Genomic DNA, 19,086 nt, shown 5'->3' with positions numbered 1-19,086 from the left:
TATTGTGTTGACAAAATATCTGTTGCTATATAACAGGAGCATTTATGAAGCTCCTAGTATGCACCAGACATTTCATATCATATTCTGAATCATCAAGTTAACCCTTAAACGTAGGAGGTTTGTGATTTTCGTTCAAGTTAGGGACCTAGAGCTTACAGGAATTAAGAAACATTCTCTTATAACTCAGACCAGGTTTATTCTAGACTCAGTCATAGACTAAGAAAAACAATATTGTGTATCCTCATACTTTTTGCCTCCCTCAAAAAAATGAATGATGATGACCTCAGATCTTCCTTAAACACCTATCAACTCCCTTTTATCTTTATTCATTAACTTTTATTTTCTGTTTATTATTCCTATGCAATTGGAAAGAATCAGAGTTCTCATCAAAATACGCATCTACTGTAGTGTAGTATGCAATATTCAGATAACTTGAAGAAATATATTGTTATGATATTAGGACATTTAATGTGTGGTGATGGTTGATAATCATGTAAAATATTTTAATACACATCTGTTCCTTTCTTTGGTTTATACAAATATGCCTGCACCGGATAGCAATGTATTCCTATCCCCAGCATTGGCAGTTTTATCTTTGTTATGAAAATGAGCTTTCATAAATCTTTATCGTTAATCATAGAAGAATGTGCATGTTTTCCATCAAAACAAATTACCTTGATATTTCAGCTATTAAGTTACTTGTAATTTGTCTTAAATAGAGGAATTTCAAATTGCAAGGTTTAACTTGCTATTATTTCAGGTAAAAAGCAAAAAGTACCATTTTTCAAGATAAAAAAGATATAGATATAGATATATATAAATGTGTCATTCGGAGACAAATATTTTCAAAATGTTTGTCACTGTAACTATTCATAACATGTTTAACATTTTTCTTTTCAAAGTATTCTATATATGTGGAATATCAACGAAACCAAACCCATTCTGAGACTGCATATATACTAGCCACAGAAACACAATTGAATATTCTTAGCAATTTTGCCAAAAAAAATTTGCAAGTAACTTTTCATTTCAAGATAAGAAAATTCATTTAGAGGAATCAAAATGAACCAAAGAGTCTGAGAAATATCACTCACTTTTAAGGTAGAACTCCAACCTCATAGAACACAGATAATTTTGTCTTCCGTGGGACATTTGATATTATCTGGAATTACGTTGGGTTCAACTAGAGAGGGAGTTGCTACTGGAATCTAGTAGATAGACGCACTTGCTGCTAAACATTGTGCAATACATAGGACAGTTCTCCATAACAAAGGGTCTTCAGTTCCCAAATGTCAATAATGCCACAGCTGAGAAACCCTATCATAAAGGATGGTGGGGAATACAACTGTCACCACTGTATAGGTGCCAAAAGTAGAAAATGAGACATTGAGACTTAGGACAGTTTATTGCTCACCACAGGAGTATCAAGATAGTTGCACTGGTTCACTTACCTGCAAGTCTCAGGGAGCGACCTGATGGGCCAGGATGAATGCTGAGCAAGCAGGGAGTTGTGCCACAGCTGTGGATCCCAGGGCCTAGAGATCAGCACTTTCTGAGAAAGCAGCCATCACTGTGTGAACAAGCAAGATCTCTAGTTCCCCTCCCCTGTGGAGCAAGCAGTTACACAGCAGTCTCCCTGTGGTCCCCTTGACTTACTTCGCTGCCTACATGAGTAGCAAGAGAAATTGTTCAGCGTCAAAAAAGAAATAAGCCTTACAATCTGGCAAACTCAGCAAGAATATGCAGGGACACTGAAGGCCCACAGGGGACTGCCTTTCCCAATACCCATAAATAAACCCTTGAAAATAAGTACAAGTCACAGTAAGGAACCATCTTATCACTACTGTTCATGAGAATTTTGGGTTTAGTCACCTCATAAGCGTTCCACACAATGACTTTTAAGTTCATAGGGGGAAAATGCTATTTAAGTTGTTTTTCTGCTATTTAACTTGTAATAGCCCGGTATCTCTTCTCCAATATCATCTTTGTTGTCCCCTGAACACCCTAGCTATGGTCCCACCTCAGGGCTTTTGCACATATTTCTCTGTCTGGAATGTTCTTCTATCAGATTCCCCCATGCATCTCTTCTGTAAGTCCTAGATGTCTTTGCCTGCAGACCACCTCCTCAGTCAGCCCTTCTGGCCAGCCCAATAAAATGGCTTACCACCACCACACCTGACCCAACTCTGTTCCCTTTCCTTGCTTTTCCTCTTTTGTCATTATTCTGGGTATGTTTCACTTGGTTGTTGCCTTGCTGCCAGAATGTAAGCTTCAATAGGTCAGAGATTTTGTTTGCTTTGCTCAGTAGTAGATCCTTAGGGCCTAGAACAGTTCATGGCTCATATTAGCTCTACAGCAAACATTCATTAAATGGATGAATGGGTACTTTAATTTAGTTGTCATCACTTTTAAAACAGTAATTAAATGAATTAAAAAGATGTAAGAGTCATTAAAAAATGTTGTTGTTTTTTTTGTTCTAATGTAAGAAATAAGATCAACTTGTTATTTTTTGATCATCCGAAAACTCATTTTGTTTTTTAGTGAAATTCCTCTTATAATAATCATCCCCGATGATTTTTCAGGAATCTTGTAAAACCTTACATATTTTTATTGATTTATTTAAACTTCTGTAATATTTTAATAAAAAAAACTTTAGATCACAATTTTTAGTTGCTACACATAATACACCCGTCTTAACACACTTTCCCAGTCTTTCTGAATCAACATCTCTTTTTTTTTTTTTTTGCACAGCTTTAAATTCTTTTTCTTTAAGAGATACGTATCTACCTTGAATAATTTTATACTGTACACTTACATGGATAAGTTATTCTTCACTAATATTTCTTAAACTTTTACTGTGGAATCATAAGTGTTTATCTTATTGTACCAAAATTGTTATAAAATATATTATTAATATCAATATTTAAACTATTTTTTATGGGTAATGCTACATCTAGCTTTGGCATCTTTTATTATATAAAAGCAATGCATTTACAAAGCAATTTATTATATTTTAAAAAATAAATTTTGAAGTAACTTTAGTCAAGAATTTGCAAAATAGTACAGAGAATTTCTGTATATTTCTCTGTCTTAATTAATTCAGGCTGCCATAACAAAGTACCATAGACTGGGTGACTTATACACAACAGAAATTTGTTTCTCTCAATTCTGGAGCTTAGAAGTCTGAGATCAGGGTGCCAGCATGGTCAGGTTCTGGTGAGGGACCTCTTCCAGGTTGAACATTTAGTCCATTGCACCTTGACGCAGCCTTTTCTAACATCTTACAAAACTACACTACAATTATCAAAACTAGAAAATTAATGTTGATACAATTTTGTTAACCAAAGACTTTATTCAAATACCAGCCATTTTTTCATAATGAGTTTAGCTATGTCTTGTCCTTCTCATGTAGCTTATGATAGTTTTTTCCTCTTGCTTTCCTCATGTTTTCTTTTAATATTTCACTTCCCTTCATATGGACATTTGTTAAGTCTCTACGTTGTTAGTCATCAAATGTATTTTAGTAAGAAATAACAGGTATCATTTATTGAGAATTTAATTATGTGCCAGGCATTGTTCTGCTTATTATTCTCTCCTTTAATCCTAATATGGAGAGAGCTGATTATTATTCGTATTTTCATTTGTGAAAGCTGAAGTTCAAGTTTAATCCGTGCATCAAAGGGTAAGCAATTTGCCAAAAGTTATCAAAGTGGAGAAATCTGAAAAAATATGCAAACTTTCATTATGTATGGTCTTTGTAATTGGAAAGTTTGTACCCAAAAGCATCCTTTACTGTAGTGACCTTATTCTAGCTTCATTCCCCTCCCTTCTCCCATGCCCTACTTTTCCTTCTTCCAAGGAAACTTTGTCTGGGTTAAACTTTTTAACTCCTTCCTCTGTTTATCATTTTTTCTTTACAATTCTAGAGGTCAAATTTGAATACAAAGTATGGTAGGCACATTAAAACATGAGTTAAATTTCAAGACTTGCTATAGTGACTACTAACTAATCATGGGTCTTTGTGAGTCAACTTACTTTTCTTTGTTTCATTATTTGTAGATGTACAAGTTAAACTTTATGGTTCTGTAGCTTCTTTTATTCCTAGAATACTGAATTCACAACAAGGTTCCTGCCTAATTTTATTATGACTTTGCCCCAATTTACTGTTTCAGTTTTGTAAGAGTACCTGTGTACCCAGGAGGGTCATGACTGCTTGTGTTTTCTTAGATACTTATGGAAAAATGTTGTTAGATAAATTATTATTAAGAACTTGGCCTCCTTTACCACATTTACCTAGAATCCACACATGCATTTGTCTAGACTTTTTCTCTATTTATGTGGATCTGAAACAAATACAGTTTTGGTTGATATAGGCTGGTTATCTCCAAGAGTATAGTCGCATGAGATAACACATTTGTTCTTTCCCATGGTAATTGTAAATACAATAAAGATTTACATTCTCTAACTTGTAAGCTCAACTTGGAATTTAGTGATCAGTATTTTTCACTAAACATGATTTCTAAGCATGTATTTGATACCTTGTCTTTTTTAAAGTTCAGTAAACGTTATCAGTTGATGCAACTTTTTGAATGTTTAAGTGACCAAGTGCAAAAACATGAAACCTATTAGAAAATATAGCTAGTAAAAAGTCAACTTCTATGACATTAAATTGCCCAAGTGACTACTAATAGTGTAGACTTTTCATATAATATGAAAGAGATTGAATAATTTACTATTGATGAAATAGGTGCCAAAAGTGTTTTATTTTTATAAATTATGACCAACTTCACGGTTCTAAAAGGAATATTCAAGAATAGGTGTGATATATTGTGTTCAAAAAATGGAAGCAATTTTAGCTTTGTTTTCTCTTGATAGGCAGAGTTAGGTAGTAAAATGGTGTTAATGGAAATTACTTTCTCCCCATTCACAATGAACACTCTAATATTATCCAAAAAATTTTAGTGGAATATTATACAATGATCTATATGCCCCTTGCATATCTCTAGGTCTTCTTAAATTGAAAGCTATTTTGTCCTCTGAAATATACACTTTGCAGTATTTTATCAGAAAAGGATGGATGTGAAGAGTGGCCTTCTTCTTCCCGGCCCATTCAGCAAAATCATTTTCAGATCACAGGCATGGTCATAGTGTACTAGTCACGATTCTCTAGAGAAACAGAAAAAACAGAATGTATATGGAATTAGGTCACACAGTTATGGGAACTGGAAAGTCCAAAATTTGCAGAGTACATCAGCAGGCTGGAGACCTCAAAAGAGTTGATGTTGCTGCTTGAGTTCAAAGAGAGCCTGAAGGAAGAATTTCATCTTTCTCAGGGAATCCCAATCTATTCTTTAGGCCTTCAACTGATTGGATGAGGCCAACCCACATTATAGAGGGTAACCTGCTTATTACTCAAATTCTATTGATGTTCATATCATCTAAGACATACCTTTACAGCAACATCCAGACTGAATGACCAATGTACCATGGGCTAGCCAAATTAACCCATACAATTGACCATCACACATAGTTAGCTACACAATATACTTTAGGTATGGTTGTGTAAATCAATGCAGAATTCCCATAAGAACAATAGCTTGGAATCCAGAAATTATTATTTGTATTCGTATCTACTCACCAATTTGTTTGCTCTATCTATGTGCTTTCATTGCTTTAGGTATGGTTGTGTAAATTAGTGCAGAATTCCCATAACAGTAATAGCTTGGAATCCAGAAATTATTATTTGTGTTCATATCCACTCACCAATTTGTTTGCTCTATCTATCTGCATGTATTAGTGACCACCAGGTTATGACTTTTCAGGACCTTTTATTGTGAGACATTTCTCCGTGGATCTCTCACATTTCTGCATCTCTTAAAGTAAGACACTTACTGTCTTTTCTTCAGAAGTATCTTTTCAAGAATGTTTGTATAGCAAAGAGTATTGAGAGAAAGAGACAGAGTCACCTGCCAGTGAAAACAGCAGGCCTTCTTACTGCCCATTATAATAGGCTTCGATTTTCTAAACTCAGAATTCCTCTCTTGTAATGCCACCCACAGTGTATGAAAGCATCCATATGGACCCCTCCCAGTTGCCCCTGTGGACTTTGGAGTAAAAGGAACTGACACCAATCTGCTGATGACCATGCTGCTTGTTGTGCCATGAGTAATAAAATCTTTTATATCGGTTCCACAAGTCTTGTATCTTCTACCAGAAATCATGGAACAAAAACAGACAAACTTATAAGCTTGAAAGTATGATGAAAATCTCAGTCCTTAACCATTCTGAATCTTTCATTTTAATTGTCACTGTAGATTATTGGTAACTATGATGCATACTATGGCCCTATCTTTACTTGTCCATGTCTTCATCGTATCAAAGATAAAATATCTGAATATCATAGAGTGATGATCTGTATCCCCAGACCCAATGAAACTGACAGTCTGCATTTGGATAATGAAAGGAAACCACTATGTTTTAATATATTCTGTTTATTCTGGAAAATAAGGCCCTTATATGCACTCAACATATCTCTTTGAATACAACATCAAGGTATTTTGTACTGAGTGAGAATGGCTTGCGTATTCACCCTCCTTGACCTAACAACTAAGGAGAAATCTGGAATGAAAATGAGGATGAGAAACATCACCCTCAACTGGCCATTAGGGACAGATAATATCTTTAGTTTGTGACCAGAGACCCTTGAAACCCCAAGAGACAGCTTATTCAGCAAGCAAATTTTACAGCTACACTATTAATTAAATCAATGTCATTTACTCATGTCGGATACATATGAGCTATTTATAGCCTCAAGCCATATTGAAATGCACAAAGAGAATTTGTGTTAATTGAACTACAAGAATAGGAGACAGGAAAGTTGTCCAACTGTTGACTCTAGGTTGAGGTAAGGCATTGCTGACCTTAAGCATATCTGCATGCATGATGCAAATTTAATCATTTAAGGTACTTTACCATATTCTGTACTCATGTAGACACTTTCATTACAACTCAGAAAAATAATGTTCATGCTAAGGATAGATAACGCTGGATAAACTTGTATAAGGTAGAAAAATGTAGAAACTCTGATTTTATAATGGCCATTTTGGGGTGTAATTTTTAATTAATTTCTTATTATATGCATCAAGTTCTGTTGTAAAGCATCAAGATCTACGGATCATTTTTGGAGGTCCTGCTCATGTACCATAACAAAAATAAGGCCACTGCTCACATCCTTTCTTGTAAAAAAAAAAAATCATGGACCCAATTTAAAAGTATGCAATTTTATTTTAAGTATATAAAACTTTAGTCTTCTGTCCCATGAATGTGTAACATCTAAAAATCAGACCTGTAATGAAGTTTTCTTTTTAGAAAAATGTTTTTCTCCCAAAACCACTTTCTTTAAAAGTGTTTATTTGGTGTAGTCCAAAGTATTACATTCATTTGAAGAATTGTCCTATTTATTCTTTTTAAATCCGCATCATTATTCTTTTAAAATTTATATAAATTTTATTATATATTATTTATCCTCATTTCCTTAGTGGTAGGTGTCTTTTATGGGAAATAATATTGTTAACATAAGGAGTTTTTCACTTAAGTAAACCATGCATTTCATTATTAATCCTAAATTTGAATTAGATGTGTGAGTGTGTGGGTATTTAGTGTACTGTTTATATATTACTCCATTCATACAAGTTATTTTGAAATTGCTAGAACAATGTTTACAAAGATAACATGTTGTAGAAATAGTAATAATTTGAGAAAAATAATATATTAAATTTTCAGAGTGCATGAAAAGGCTTTATTTTCTGAATATGAGTAAATATGCAATATCTTCACTTAGCATGAAAAATATAGACATAATATTAATCTAAACAAAGTTTAGAAATAATTATCTACTGGATTTTTTTTTTTCTGAAGAAGAACAAGTATGTTGATTCCTTGCCTGTTGATGCATGAAAATGGGTGTTTTGTGAAAGCTAAGGGAGATTTTGACCAGATTTTTAATATAGTCATGCTCTTGTTTTTTATTAGTTATGCAATAATAATAATAAATAGTAGTAAATATGAATTCTATAATGTAGGATACTTGAACTCTATCCCAAAGTACACAAAACAATCTATTCTACCAAGTTTTGCTTTATCGAACATCTTCCTTGCATTTTAATATCATGTGTTTTCTCAAGCTAATAATTGGACTCTCTGTAGTCACTGATGTTTTTTTGGCCTTTGAATGCCATAACCTTCATATGTCCCTGATCTGGTTAAAGGGCTTTTGTTCATAGAGTCATTGTTAGTCAGTCTCAGGCAGGGCTCAAACAGACCCCTTTGAATAAAATATCAAACGTACATAAGACTGGTGTTCTATATGTATAACTTCTCGATCTAATTTATAAGTTAATTTAAAGCAGGGACCAAATAATGTGGAAGCAGAATGCTTCCCTTATCAATGTATATTTGTTGAGAAAGGAAGTAATTGATTGTTCAAGCTTTGTTCTGCATGAGAGAAATTCCTCCTTGCCCTATTAAAGATAACCTAAAAAGATTCCCAATTTGCTCATAGATCTTTTCATACATTTTCTTATTTTAAAATTTTTATTCATTGTCATTCTCCCTATAACAGAAAAATAAATCAAAGCACAAACAGAAAACAACCTTAGAAAATACTCTAGGCTAATTCCTTTATTACTATCTTAATACAGTAGATATCTTGCTTAAGAAAAGATTATACGACAGAGCGAGACTCCGTCTCAAAAATAAGAATAATAATAATAATAATAAAAAGAAAAGATTATACAGAAATTATAGTGATATTATTACAGGAATAATAATCATTATATTTATGTATTATTTAGTATGTACCAACCATTATTTTAAGAATATCACATATATTTATTTATAGACTATTTTTAGTCAAAGTTAGTCACTGGTAAAAATGCAAGAAATACAGAAAAAAGCATTTTAAAGGCAAAAAACATAAGATATATTCCTATCAAGTAGTACCCTTAAAGAAAGGAGACAGAAGAGATATAAAATATTTTTTAATCCTGATAGGTTAATAAAAACTAACATGAACTGAGAAGTTACTGTATTCCAGGAAATATGCTAAATGTTTACATGCAGTAGCTATTAATAGTTTGTCCTTTGTAATCACCCTATAAGGTAGGTGCTATTATAATCTTCACTTTCCTGATGCATCACTGAGTTTGCTTACCCAAGTGTCAGAAACAAAAATTTCATCCATACAGCATTGTAACTGCTTCATATGAAAAAAAAAATAAATCTCTAGTCATATATTAAAAGGAAAAGTTTCAAAAATAAGAGGGTTATCCAGCATGAAGACTTTTTTATACTGGAACAGATTTCAAATGTAATTCAATTTGTGAAAACCAACTAAGATAGAAATCAGCTATAGACTATAATAAATAGAAAAGAGTAAATAACTACTCTCGTTCCATTATGCAAGAATAGGAAAGTGCTCAGGAAAATTAAGTGTCAATAAGTAAAGACGCAATTAAACTTCTTTTTCTAAGCACAGGCACAATTAACCTATGAAAATTACTCATATTGGATAGTAATGAAGCAGATAACTTAGTGAAATTGGGAACATATCTGATTCACTATAATGGGATTTTCAGTTAGATCAGATCACATTTTGTATCAGTCATTCTGAATCACGACACATGTTGATTAGCAATAAGGGTTATAAGGGAAAATTGTACGTTTTGTCCTGAGCCAGAAGGACTATGATTAAATAACATGATAATAGTGAATATCCTTTGTGTCTGCATACAGGGAAATGTGATATAGATTTCCTTGTAGTGTGTGAATACACAACTCCTTCTCTAACATATACTACCTACTGCTTTTGTCCAGTAAATTCCAGTTCTGTAACTCATGCCAAAAAGGAAAAGAGGAAGTCGGTGTAGACTCCCATGGTTTTGAGAGAAAAGAAGGAGTTCATAGCAATTTTTCCTGCAACAGGAGAATGGAATTGTCGTTGTAATGTTGTAGGCTGAAGTGTGGTTTACAAAATGACAAAAAGCAACAACAGGATGCTACAGAAAGTTACCCTAGGAACTGTGCTGTTTTGAGTGTTTCCACACTGTGGGTCATAAGGCTTGGATTTTTATCCAATTGCTACGGCTTCGTGAACGATAATAGACTATAAGTAACTGCCTTCACTTTGAAGTTTTCGTTACCCCCCTTTATAAAATAAAGGGTTTGAATTAGGTGGACTCCTAGGATTATTATTTGTCTGTTACATTTGAATTATCATTGCCTGTATCTCACATAATCCTGTAATAGTATTCTTTGTAAGGTAAGTCTAAAATAGAAGTATTTCAGCGATTCCTTGCGATTCACTGTGGACGCAGTTCTGGGATGAAAGCCTGTCCTGGGCTTTCATACTTGTGCTCCTGCTGAAACTGTTCATCCTTGGGCAAGAGGACATTCATATTATTTTGATTACTCTGATTACATATTACAAGTTTGAACACGCTGACACAGTACTAGTAGATTTTTCTTCAGAACAGTCTATGTTGCTGAATTTGTCACTTATATTCAAGCTTTTTCACTCCTATCACTTACATGTTCCATTTTTCTGCAGATCACTGAATTACAATAAATTGAGGTTCAATTAAAATCTGAGTTAATGACCATGATTAATTTGTTAACATTGTGTACAATTGAGAGAGGGCCTATTATTCACATAAAAAGACATTCAAAATAAAATTGAAAAGTATTCTGTAAAATAGTGACATTTGCAAAAATTACACCATAAAGATTTCAAGGATCAGAGTTCATTCCTTTTTGAACTAAAGTTTTTATTAGGTAGAATATTAGTAGTGAACACTAATTTTACTGTAATTGTAAAAGCAGTTTCTTTCTTGTTTTTGCTTTTATGTATATATATAGATCTGGATAATGTAGAGGGCATTGCTGTGGACTGGATTGGAAATAATCTTTACTGGACCAACGATGGCCATAGGAAAACCATTAATGTGGCCAGGCTGGAAAAAGCTTCTCAGAGTCGGAAGACTCTTTTAGAGGGTGAAATGTCTCATCCCAGAGGAATTGTGGTGGATCCAATTAATGGGTATGAAATATTTGACTAGCTTTATATAAGAAAAGTGATAGTAGATAAATGTATTTCTTACATAGTTAATAGTAGTCAGTTTTATTTTAATTCATATGTATAGCTGAAATTCCACACAAATGGTCTTAATTGATAAGTTACACATTTAATGGTTTTTCTGTCGTAGAGAATGTACTAAATAAACATGTCAGAATACACTGACCTGAAATAGAGTACTGCACAAAGATATATTACTTGATTTATTAAAATTAGCACTATAATTCTGTATTTTGAGCAGCCAACACCAAGATAAATAATCAATTCGATTAGACAATCAATTCTATATTTTAAAGGCAATTGAAATTTAGTGTATTCAAAAAATAGCAAAAGTTTTTATACATTTCCTGCAGGTCAGGCATTTTATTAAATGGGTTACTATGACCCTATTTTGCAACCCTCACAATAATCCTCTGAATGAATTGCTGTTCTTATCCCTCTTTTATAAAGTTGAAAATGATAACTGCCTTGCCAAACACCATTCAGTTAATAAAAGACTGGGTATACATTTATTCCCAGGGAGCCTGTCTCTATGACTAGACTCTTAGCCACTAACCTTCACTGCTTTTCATTAGTCTAGGGTGATAATCACACAATTTTAGATACCACCATAATTTCCATATAGAGACATTATTTTCTAGTATGTATTACTTGTTTTAGAATGAAATATTTAGTCCAATTCTTGGCAATATGTTTTCTTTAGATTTTTATTCAGTGCTATTACCTGAATGCAAAACTGTACTTATAGAAATATCAAAGAAGATAGAAATTTTAATAGTATTTTATAACTTAAAAAATGTTATTTATTGAATATTTTGCATGTATAGTTTTTTGGAGTGTTTTCCTTCCATGGCTTACATATTATTGTTTCAAGACATCAAAAAATAGATTTTCTTTACATTTTACTGCATATATACAAAAAATATGTATTGTATAGGAGACATGTGAATCCCTTATAAACTGAGATCACCAAATTGCAGTTCCTAGAGTTGCTTGTGTTGAGAGAGCTCCACATACAACCAGAGTGCTTCTTCATAGGGAGTGAGTGAACTCATTGTAAGTGTTTTCATAGGGCATAATTATAAAGTAATATTGGTGATTTTATGTTTGGATTATATAATCGTCTGTTAAATCAGTCTTAGTTTTTGAAGAGAGTATTTATTCCACACTGTCCAAATCTATATGAAGAAATTTCTTAATTTTAAATTTCTGTCTTAAAACAGAAATTAAACAAATTAAAGAAATTTCTGTCTTAAAACAGTGTCTTCTTTCTCACTATTCTGTTAGAGAAAATGTTTTCTGATAGAGCTAAAGGACCTTTTTGTGCCCAAGAGATGACATAAATGTGGAAGTCATATAAACATATAATTTAGAAGAAAATTTAGAGCCCACTAGCTCCAGCTCTCTCATCAAATTTAGAAATCCTCTTAAACATCTTCCAAGTTTATAGGCATCCAAATTATGTTAGAAACCTGTAGCATCTACGTACTTCAAACTATTTGAAGGCAATTCTGATTAATAGAATATTTTTGTCATTGAGACAATATCTGCATCCCTGTAATGTTTTCCTACCAACTGTCCCTATATACAAGGAATAAGTGCAATAAATATTATTTAAAACTAGACAGTGTTATTCATAAACAGAGGAAAGAGCTTATTTTGACTCATCTCCACAAAGGCTGGGGATAGTCTTCATCAGATAATTACATTCGAACAGGGCTTGAAATAGAAGGTAGAATTTTTCTTGCTGTATTAGCAGAAGGCCAGATTAACCTACGTTTTATGTGAAGAATACTCAGAGTTCCACCTAGAAAAAATACTTGTATTAGTTCCTGCTTATTTTATAGGTTATATTTCTATTTTGTGTGTTTAAGAATTCTCATCATTTGGTATTGATTGCAAAGCTTTCATATTATTTTTTATTCTTATTTTTATTTTTTTGAGACAGGATCTCACTCTGTTACCCAGTCTGCAGTGCAGTGGTATAATCTTGGCTCACGACAGCCTTGATAGCCTGGGCTCAAGTGATCAATTCTCCCACCTCAGCTTTGAGACTAGTTGGAATTACAGGCACAAGCTACCATGCCTGGCTACTGTTTGTATTTTTTTGTAGAGATGAGGTTTTGCCATGTTGCTCAGATCGGTCTCAAACTCCTGGGTTCAAGTAATTCACCTGCCTCAACCTCCCAAAGTGCTGGGATTACACACATGAGCCATGGTGCCTGGCCTACAATATACATTTAAGCATACACACACACACACACACACACACATATATGTATGTATGTATATATAACCTCTCTCAGATTGGCATTACTTAGAAAAATAATTTTCTTGTATTTTGTTTAAATAAAAATAATTTTAAGTGATGGGTCAGTTGGTGAACAATTTCTTTTTTCAAATAGTTAAATAATATGCAGTATATTTAGAATATCCAGATTTATTTCGTGTGTGTGTGTGTGTGTGCGCGTGTGCACACACAGGCACATGTATGTGTGATTTGGGTCACAGAAAAAAATGTATTGCCATGATCAAAAATAGAAGCTGTAGGGTAAGATAACTGCAATATTAATAAGTCATAAATTAGCAAAAGTAAAACTGCATTGATCAACTTTATATAAAAATATTTCAGGAAAATATCAATAGAGATGAAAAGATTGCATGTTTCGCCTTTGTATAGTTCATTTATATAGCTGATGTCAAGTAGTTATACCTAACTAACATAGAATTAGAGCAAACAGAATGACTAACCTTTTTGTTACTAAGTTGTCCTAATTCAAAAATCACTTTAAGGAAGTACAAGACACAAGATATAAATATTTCCGTGTTTATTTTTAGGATTAATACAATTCAACAGTCTCAATATACTTCCTTGGGTCTGAAAAGGCATATCAACATAATTGGAAACCGTTAAGAGAATTTAAAAAGAGCTTAATTGGTTTGAAATAATGGGTAATGTGTTCATCCTCAGTTTTCCCAAGTCGGCCAGTTTAGATCACAGTAGGATTTTTCGTCATGGTGACAGACTTTTTCCAAATGCACTTAGAAATTCTTAGGGTCTACAAAATGGGGGAGGCAGGGGATCTAATAAGGGTATTTCAAGGGTCAGCAGCTTAGAAAAGATTTGAGACTTTATAAAGTTGTATATGAGATGACTGGATTAAACCTACACTTTAATTAATAAACTCAAGAACTTTCACATGACCCTAAAACAACCCATGTGGTGGGTTTTAACCTCATTCATGAGGGAATTGGAACATTCGTTCAAGGCCCCCTCTCCTACTGTTAGAGCTTATACAAAAGATTTGTTTTTAAAGGCAGATGCTTTTGTTTGAGATAGAAATTAAAGCTCAAAATCTCAAGGTCAGTCAACTTGCTATTACTAAACTTATGTGCAGATAAATCATCTTCTGTAGATTTTAGGGTAATAATAAGCAGCACTAAAACATAGATTATTTGCATCAGGAAGACAAATCAGACCTAGCCAAACAAACTCAGTATGACTACGCCCTTTAGAACAAAGGCAGTTCAATTACCTGTCCTAAAAAATAATAATTCATCTGAGATTAACTAAAGTCTGGAGTAGATCATTAACTGTGCCATGGATTCTCATGTCAGTCAATCTGCTTTTTAATCATGTAATTGATGATATACTTTTTGAGGTGGACAACATTTAAAATAGTAATGACCCAGAAAATCATTTCCTATACTTGGTATCAACACCTCCCAAAAATAGCTATTTGGCACTTACTGTCAGGTTCATTAATGCGTGAAGCCAGTAAGTGCGATAGTGGTGGCAGTTGGCTTTTCTGTAATAAGTGTAAATGCACAGTTCTACCAAACAAATCTTTGCTTTCCTTAAAACTTCACAGCTGCCCCCTCTTTGACAGATAAACACTTAGATAAGAGGACAAATCAGAATGAAACTAGAATTTATGAAACTGTCAAATCTGAGGAAGTGTCTATACTGTGGTTGGTTGTAATAACACGTATGCATTTTTAATGTCTTAGTTGGATGTATTGGACAGACTGGGAGGAAGATGAAATAGATGACAGCGTGGGAAGGATTGAGAAGGCCTGGATGGATGGATTCAATCGGCAGATTTTTGTGACTTCAAAGATGCTGTGGCCAAATGGTTTAACTCTGGACTTTCACACCAACACATTATACTGGTGTGATGCCTATTACGATCATATTGAAAAAGTGTTTTTGAATGGAACTCACAGGAAGGTAAAAGACAAATGCTGCTGTTTTTAACCCACAGGCTTCTTTTTTTCACAGAGCCTTGTTGTGTTGTGTTAAAAATACTTTCAATTTTATTTTTACTCCTCTGAGGTGGCTGCCAATGGTCTCCATGGGGTGGCTGAAGGGGGCTGAGCATTAAGGAGTGCAGCTGGCACTTGCCTCTGGGAGATCAGGCCCAGCTCACAGTGGTGTGCCAGGATTTGTGGGATTTTTAAAAGCAGCTCTCAGGATATCAGAGCTGTTTTAAAATGCAGTTTTTCTGCATTATTGATGATTTTTCTATAACCAAGCAACCCCACTCTATTAAAATCTGTTCAATATCTTCAGCTGAAGTTTAACATTATGTATGATGAGGAAGTAATTACATTGTATTTAGTTGAATAAGTAACTTGGTGACATTGAAACTTAAACACATAGTAGGAATGAGCCGAACTTCAAGTTTATTGGTATGAATAGGTATCAGTTTCCTCTTGCTTTTTTTGCTAGAGTAACTGCAAAATGATTTTGAAATTCTTAGGTAAAATTGAAGATGATGCAATTGGCTGTGAGACAGAGGCATAGCTGACAAAACAGAACCTCTATATTTCATGTTTTGGTTACTTAATTACACATAACACTAATAACTGACTTTATGAGTTAAATAATAGTAAAAGGGAATGTTAGAAATGACTAAAATACTTCCTTCAAGTTGTATTTCTTTTCTTTTTGGAAAGAAAAACTGCATATTTGGCTAAGCCTACTCATTATGGATTCTGTTTTAGAAAGAAATACTAATCAATCAATGTTGATTGACTCTAACAATACTGTAAATACTTTATTCAAATAAGTACAATTGGTTGGCATTTAACCTAATGTCACATACTTAACAGGTGCTAGATAAATCTTTATGCTTTCTTAGAAGATGTTGGTATGTAAACAATAAACATAATACTTTCATGGCCAGCATATTTTAGCTTACGAAAAGGTGAAAAAAATTAAGAAACCATGTCAATTATTCAATATATGATAATTTGGTAAGAATAATTCAGTTAAAAGGAGCAAAATTTAAATTTTTGACCCTAAATTATTTAGATAATTTTCTTAATTCTCTAATATTAAGTGAATACAAAATCTTTTTCGTCTTGTATTCAATATATTTTTATTTGTGGTGAAAGGTGAAAAAGTATTATTATTGAGGTATAATTTATTCCCCTTCTACAATCCTTCATGTGAAACTGGACTTAAAGTTTTATCACATGATTCCTCCATTTAAGGAACAACAAAACAATATAACTAGAATGTAAGTGAATACATTAACATAATCAGAATTTAATTTGCCAGTGAGTTTTTATCTATTTACTAAGAATAAATGCGTCTGTGTTGAAAATTAAAATCTTTACCGCCTTTTCTGTCAGATCCAAGATTTCTTAAATTTGCCTTGGCCCAATTAAAGTAAGAGGATTATTTTTACTCCCAATGCTGTTTGAACATCTTCTATCTGTTGGTTACTGGATGAGCAATGTTGTAATACACATGATTATTCAGATTGCTTTCTATCCCAGGATATGATACTGAAATATCATAAGCAAAAGAAACAGAAATGAGAGTAGGGAAAAGTCATTTTAATATTTGCATTCTTAACCATATTTTTTGTGCCATAGATGAAATAATTTACATGGATAAAATATAGATGGTTTCCTTCAAATAGCATGCCCTAAAACAAACAAAAAATATGCTCACATTGTGAAATCCATTTTTCAAATCTATCAGAGAAAATGAGTTAAGATATTAGATTATTATCTGTTATACTTATTGAGTATCACTTTCTCTAAATATCTGGTTATGTTTCTAAAGTCAAGTTCTGATTTTTCACAATGTGTTTATATTTTACAGATTGTTTACAGTGGGAGAGAGCTGAACCACCCTTTTGGACTGTCGCACCATGGAAATTATGTGTTCTGGACAGATTATATGAATGGTTCCATTTTTCAACTCGACTTGATAACGAGTGAGGTGACATTGCTGAGGCATGAAAGACCACCCCTATTTGGGCTTCAGATTTATGATCCACGAAAGCAACAAGGTATTAAAAAACAAATAAAAATGCTTTTGAGATTCACATATAATAATACTTCGCAGTAGTTTTAAAAAGTTTATCTTGACAGCATTGCTACAGTTTTATGAAAAAAGATGTCAAATTTGCTCCAAAGTCAATCAAATCAGACTTTGTTATCATAGAAATTTACTTTTTGTTGTTCTAAATAGCCTGAGTGATTATCCCTGGGAATTCTCTATAAGTGAGGTTTAAGGTTTTCTCCAAGTGTTTCCTTTTCTTCATGTGATTTTCATTGAAGAAAGCTGTGTTAGTTATTTAAAGTAAAACGATTATCTTAATGTTTTTAAAGAGTAAGAATGGTTAAATGTGAGAACTTCCTTAGTTTGAAAAGAAAACTATTGAAAATTGAAGATGCATTATACAAGAAAAATGTTATTTTAAGAAGTATCTTAGTATGTTTATCTGGTTAGTTTCAATGCAATTTAAGGAACACATAATTATTTTAGATGACACAAAAGTAAAACCATCTATCACAATATTTGTGTCTTCTTAAAATCAGGTAATATGTTTTATTTGTGTGAGTTATTAATACTTATTAGGACATCTGCACATAGCATTACTCAGAATTTAGGTACTGAACAAAGAAAACAGTTTAGTACATTATGTGGTAGGATTTTGTGAGTCTAAATAATCATTTTTCCTTTTTTTAATAGGGATATCCTTGTAAAAATTTAATGAACATGCAGTTCAATACATTTAAGATGAATAAATTATATTATGAATTTCCTAACACATATGCTATCAATAGGAAATTATCTAGCAACAGAGTGTTTTAAGATACTTCAGCTAGAACAGTGATCCTAGAGCAATAAAGCTTCAGTTTTTTTCTCATTGTATTAACATTGCTTCAATGGAATACAAATGCAATTGTATAAAATAATGGAAATGTATAAATGAGAAATATCAATAGCTGATAAAAGATAAAATTATCTTTTAAAAGAATAAAACTAAAATTATGTGGATGGCACAAGCCATAGCTATGGACAAGAAATGAGGAATGGAAATAATTGCCTGGATAGATTAAAAAGGAATATTTTGCTATATTCATATAAACCCTGCACCCCCACCACACTGCCATAGTTTGCCTACACTGAACAAGAGCCCAGGATATGAATAGAAACAATCCTTTTCATATTGTGAAAGATCTGCTTTTCAGGATTATACTTCTCTCTCACTTCACAGTCCAATCAATATACAATCACATTTTCCATTTCCCTTCTCTTTAGAATTGTTCCTCTTGAATGTCATTGCTGAATTTCCCTCACCAAAGTCCATAACATTTTTACCATCTTCAGATTCTTAAAGCTTCCAGTTGCTTTAGTGAGTTGTTTAACTAAATGCAACACATGTAGTGAAAAATGCCCTGGGCTTAGATCTGGGTCCTAACAACTTCTCCTTTCCAAACTTTGGACTCATGATGAAAGATTTAACAAAAATAAGAAATACCTTCTTCATGGCATTTCCATGATGGTTAAATAGCTATTTGTTATTGAAAAGCAAAACTTCCATAGCACTGTGCCTGACAAACAAATTATGATACGTAACTTGCCTAATAATTTCTCTAATAAAAGGCATTTGTTTTTAAAGTTACGTTTTAAATAAATATTCAATGGA

At 32.9% G+C, this 19,086-nt stretch overlaps 1 protein-coding gene across 3 annotated transcripts in view; it reads left to right on the top strand.

Moving 5' to 3' along the window:
- LRP1B (LDL receptor related protein 1B) overlaps positions 1-19,086 on the top strand; it is a 1,950,491-nt gene that overhangs the window by 1,139,585 nt on the left and 791,820 nt on the right. For all 3 annotated transcript variants that reach the window (XM_031651763.1, XM_031651762.1, XM_031651761.1), the window contains 3 exons: positions 10,915-11,095; positions 15,143-15,362; positions 17,250-17,439. In XM_031651763.1, coding sequence (XP_031507623.1) covers positions 10,915-11,095; positions 15,143-15,362; positions 17,250-17,439 — 591 coding nt within the window. The remainder of the gene's footprint in view (positions 1-10,914; positions 11,096-15,142; positions 15,363-17,249; positions 17,440-19,086) is intronic.

This window comes from Papio anubis, chromosome 10 (genome assembly GCF_008728515.1).
Source record: "Papio anubis isolate 15944 chromosome 10, Panubis1.0, whole genome shotgun sequence".
In the NCBI taxonomy this organism is placed as follows: domain Eukaryota; kingdom Metazoa; phylum Chordata; class Mammalia; order Primates; family Cercopithecidae; genus Papio; species Papio anubis.
Note: the sequence above shows the minus strand (reverse complement) of the source record. Positions and strands in the feature narration are given on the sequence as shown.